The following is a 5,000-nucleotide window of genomic DNA, read 5'->3' on the forward strand; positions in this document are numbered from 1 at the left end:
AAGGCACGACAACGGCATACCGGAAGTTTATTTTCCGTTCCAGTCATGCGCAGAACATGAAAAGCTGATTGCAATCGGTCGTCGTCCTGTTGTTGGCGACGCCACATTCACTGATTTGACGTATTGAGTACAACGTCGTAATTCCTTGCAAACATGGAAACCTATAGGTTTTGATACCTCGTAACCAACGGCTAGCCCTAACCAGGTTTCGAGCAACCGGCCCCCGAGTTAAGGTCTCTATTGTATGTCACGACGGGTCGGATCTGAAGAGGAAATCGAAGCGTCCCAGAACCCATCAAATCACTCAGGACAACGCAGAAAATAGTGGGTGAGTGAACTTCATTTATCTGGCTGTCCATAAAATAAATTTTCCAAAGAAACATCACGATTTGAAGTTTTTATGGAACATTTTCCTAGATGAGTTCAAACGGCCGTTACAACTGTCTGCCTGTGGTACAAAAGAAACCGGAAAACATGATGTACCACACTGCCATTTTTACAAACTACGTTACATCGGCTTCTATTCATCTTATACTAGAAAGAAAATTTCATCTATTATCAGCAAGTATTGTAAGGATTTAAATGCTAGAGTACATTTCTCTCCATTTAAACAGTGTAACATTTTTAGTCCAAAGGATTCATTCCGGATTCTTTCAAATCACGTGTTGTATTAAGTGTAAAGAAATTTACTTGTACGGGCTGTGGTGCTCGCTACTCATATCTTCAAGCATCTTAGTTTTTCTAAAAATCGTCAGGATAATTGCGATGTTTCTTGCTTCAAAATTATTGATAATGCTACCTCTTTCTATCAACTCAAAATCAAGGAGACCCTCCATATTGAGCTGTTGAAATCCCAACTCAACAAACAAGTTGATCATGTCAGTTAAGCTTTACACTTTTAAGCTTTTACCGTTATGTCAGTTGTGTTTTCTATAATATTGTTGGTTAGTTTGAATTTTACCTACTTGTAACGAACATTTAATCTACAAAGAATCATTGTATTGATAGTGATATATATATACACGGATTATCGTGTTATGTTACTCTCACGATGGCTCGAAAAAGATTCCTTAAACTCAAAAGTGTGCTTGTATTTTTAAAAATAATAGTAACACTTGTGCTATCCAGACCATTTGGAGATTTTCCTTTTTGCTGGAACAGATACTGTTTACCTGACTTGAACTACTTATTAATGCAAAACGTAAAACAAAGTCAACATGGCAGCCTAAACTATGTGGAGTTTTGTCAGAGTATATACTTCAATTCTTTTAATTCATCAGCCCCCCACCCCCCTTCCCTAAACCAAAATAAAACAAAATGTTCTTCACCATCAACATACATCATGATTGAGTTTACTTGAATGATTTCTTTGTGTAAACCAATGCAAAATTTTTCCTTCTACTTTTGTAAGAAATTTTAATCCCCCAGCCCACTCCACTGAGCCAAAAATTGATGGGTACATCCTACATGTAATGCCCTTCATACACCAGCTAATTCTCTGCTCGCAATAACTAGCGGCCGGGCCACTTCAGGGGCAACGCTTTGCATGTGCGCTGCGATTTGTGGATCTCACTCCATTTTTTTTAGCATGGATTTAAAGAAAATCATTTATTTTTCAGCGAAGTTGTAACGTCATAAAGCCTCATTTTGATAAGTTTTCTCCGTTCTTTTTGTGCGAACGGCAATCCCATGCTACAGATTATGAACAATGCTAATATGGTTCCGTTCGGAATAAAAAAATCACTGCTTTGTTTCTTTTTCTTAGAGTTTTTAGATGTTTTTTTCCGACGACAAATGTAAACAGGAATACCCGTAGAAAAACCTCTCGAATCTCAGTAGAGAACCAACAATTGACCCAGAGTCCGGGGCTCGGTTATTCAAAAGCCTATTAACGCTACTCCCAGATTAAGAATTAACCAAGGAGTTTATTTTTCAACTCTCAAATGCTGGTCAACCCTGATACTGGGCAAAAGTCTACATTAGAAGAAGTCAATCTTGAAAAACAATAATAAGCAAAAAAAACTTTCACCAAATGGTTGAAAACATGAAACAAAAGTTTACGCTAATCCTGGATTAAGTTAATCGGCTTTCGAACAACCAGTCGCTAAAATACCCCCCCCTCCCCACCCATGGGCCACGTTGTTGAAAGGCCAATGCTCCCTCCTGTCAACATCGTTCAACACGATTCAGCAAAATCGAACGGATGTTGAGGCCGTTTGCCCGAACCAAATCTTCGGTGCGTTTGAACAGGTTGTCTAACATTGTTGAAAGCGTAAAAATGTCGAAAGCTTGTTGAAAGCGTGTTGACTCAAGTTTAAATCGGTTTAAACTCTCTTTCAACATCGGTTCAATTTTTCCTTTGTTCTAGAAAATGTTGTATGCTGTTGAAGCCCTTTGAACACTCTGTTCAACAATTGTATAACACACGCATGCTCGAATCAGGCAGCAAAAGTCAATATGGGGTAGTTTATCTGGACGAGAGAGACTGTTTTCTAGTTCTTAGTTCCTCGCAATCAAATTTCGCAAAAGTGTTGGTTCTCGTGTTGGCGAAATTTGGAACCGTTTGAACGGCCTCCGCACAACTTTGTTTTTGCGTCCAACATTTGCCCAACATCCGTTCAACTTTTGTTGAACGAATGTTTGTCAAATGTTGAAACCGTTTAAACGGGCCTTAATTAAGGGAAGATAACAAATGTGGCAATTATGAAATAGGCCACCTTATGACCCAATTACCAAGAAAAGCAATTGATCCCTGAGACCTTTCTTGTTCTTTACCTTTAAAAAATCTTGCTGGAATGATAAGGAAATCCTGCTTCATGTCCACCGGTAATTCGTACTTGTCTTCGGCCGACACATCAGTGCATTCATCCTTATCCTTCGAACATTCTTTTATTGTCCACTGATACTCACTAATTTTCTTGTTGCCAGAAGATTGCGCTGCGCCTCTCAATGACATTTTAGTTGTCGGGTTTACTTTTGCGGCACAGTTTTCAATGCACCTAAAAGGGAAACGCAAATTAAACATAGGTTATGGGCTTATATACCTCACATATATATCGTGTACAGTCTCCTGGTGATTTATAATTCTCTGAAAGATAGACCACCAACATCGGGAGTCTACCTCTACTCTTCAAGAACAGTGTGCGGATTCTTTAATACGGTGGTTTGTAAGGGCCATCAATAGTTCAGAAAAAAAATTTCATAATGACACTTAGTAACTGTCAATTGACACTTATAACTGACAATTGACACTTATAAGTAGCAATTGACAAGTGTCAATTGCCAGTCATAAGTGTCAATTGCTACTTATAAGTGTCAATTGCCGGTTCTAAGTGTCAATTGCTACTTATAAGTGTCAATTGCCAGTTATAAGTGTCAATTGCTACTTATAAGTGTCAATTGCCGGTTATAAGTGACAATTGCCAGTTATAAGTGTCAATTGCCAGTTATAAGTGTCAATTGCTACTTATAAGTGTCAATTGCTACTTATAAGTGACAAATGCCAGTTATAAGTGTGAATTGCCAGTTACTATCGTTGACAGTTGGAAGTGTAAATGGCAGTTATAAGTGTCAATTGACAGTTACTAAGTGTCATTATGAAATTTTTTTTCTGAACTATTGATGACCCTTACAAGCCACCGTACTTTAACGTCCGACAGTAATTTAACTTAATTTATTATATAGATATTGATGAAATACCAGGATTTCTCCTTTTACTAAAAAATCATATCTTCACCGCGCGCAGTGAACGTATCATTTTTATCTTTCACATGTGAGGATATCGCTGTCGTCATGGTAACGAACACGATTAGCCAATAAAAGGCGAGCTTCCTCTTTATTGTACGATACTTTTGTGCTTAAATATAATTCTTCTCTACTACATTAACATTTTTATTGCAAATTTTACATTATCATGATTTGTTTTTCATAACTTTCATATCTTGTTTCATGTTACACAAGATGCGTGTTTTAGTGATTGATGAACAATTTTTCAGCATTTCGAAAATGAATAAAACAAGTTGTTTTAAATCTAGACATTTCATCAATATATATATAATAAACAGAACATTACATGGCCGCTTGGGGATACGAATTTTATCTTCTCGTGCTGAAAGTATCTCTCACTCGTTCGCTTCGCTCACTCGTGAGAGATACTTGCAGCACTCGAAGATAAAATTCGTATCCCCGCGCGGCCATGTAATATCCTCTATTTAATTTAATTCCACTTTATTCATCCAATAGATCATATTCGTATTCTCAGTATTGGATTGGAACTAGCTTGCAATGAAAGCTAATGCGGGGGACTGTACTAAAAAGTATTTGCATTTAAAATGATTCGCCTGCATTAGCCTCCATTGCAAGCTAGTTCCAGTCCATTGCTGAGAATACAAATATGGTCTATTCAATGAAAGGGAACGATACCAGAGGTTATCCCCATCGAAGGTATCCGCCCGCAGCTGGGTGCAATTGACTAAGAGTCGAAACTCAGCCCACATACCACCTCAAGGCCGAGAGTTGAACCCGGGACGCAGGGATGGAAAGCACCGTTCATAACCGCTAAGCCGTCCTGACTGGCTGTGAGAGGGGGCCTATGGTTTATAGTTCTTATCAGAGAAGACTTGAGAATTTAACCATTTGCAGATGACATCACAAAACATTATTTTTAAGACCACGAGTGTTGGTCCGACCGGGGTACGAATTCGATATACGAATTCTCTTCCTCCTCAGCGCGGAATTACGAGATTAATTTTCAAGAAGAACTACTCACCAGAGAAACAAAAATTGGACTGTATCAACTGAGTTGATAAAATTGTTGAAAAGCTGCCGTTACAGCGTTACCCTTCGTCGGAGTAAATTAAGGGAATGTGGGGTTGTAGGGGGGATCATTTACATGATCGCACATTATATACATCTTACATTATCTTCGAGTGTTGATAGTGTCTCTCACGAGTAAGCGCATTAGGATACTGCCAGGCACGAAAAGATAAATTCGCGTATCC

At 38.4% G+C, this 5,000-nt stretch overlaps 1 protein-coding gene across 1 annotated transcript in view; it reads right to left on the reverse strand.

Annotated features, from left to right (window-relative positions):
• LOC137989290 (polycystin-1-like) overlaps positions 1–5,000 on the reverse strand; it is a 30,881-nt gene that overhangs the window by 6,329 nt on the left and 19,552 nt on the right. The window contains exon 4 of the mRNA XM_068835118.1: positions 2,776–2,999. Coding sequence (XP_068691219.1) covers positions 2,776–2,999 — 224 coding nt within the window. The remainder of the gene's footprint in view (positions 1–2,775; positions 3,000–5,000) is intronic.

The sequence above is a fragment of the Montipora foliosa genome, unplaced genomic scaffold, assembly GCF_036669935.1.
Source record: "Montipora foliosa isolate CH-2021 unplaced genomic scaffold, ASM3666993v2 scaffold_451, whole genome shotgun sequence".
Classification (NCBI taxonomy): Eukaryota; Metazoa; Cnidaria; class Anthozoa; order Scleractinia; family Acroporidae; genus Montipora; species Montipora foliosa.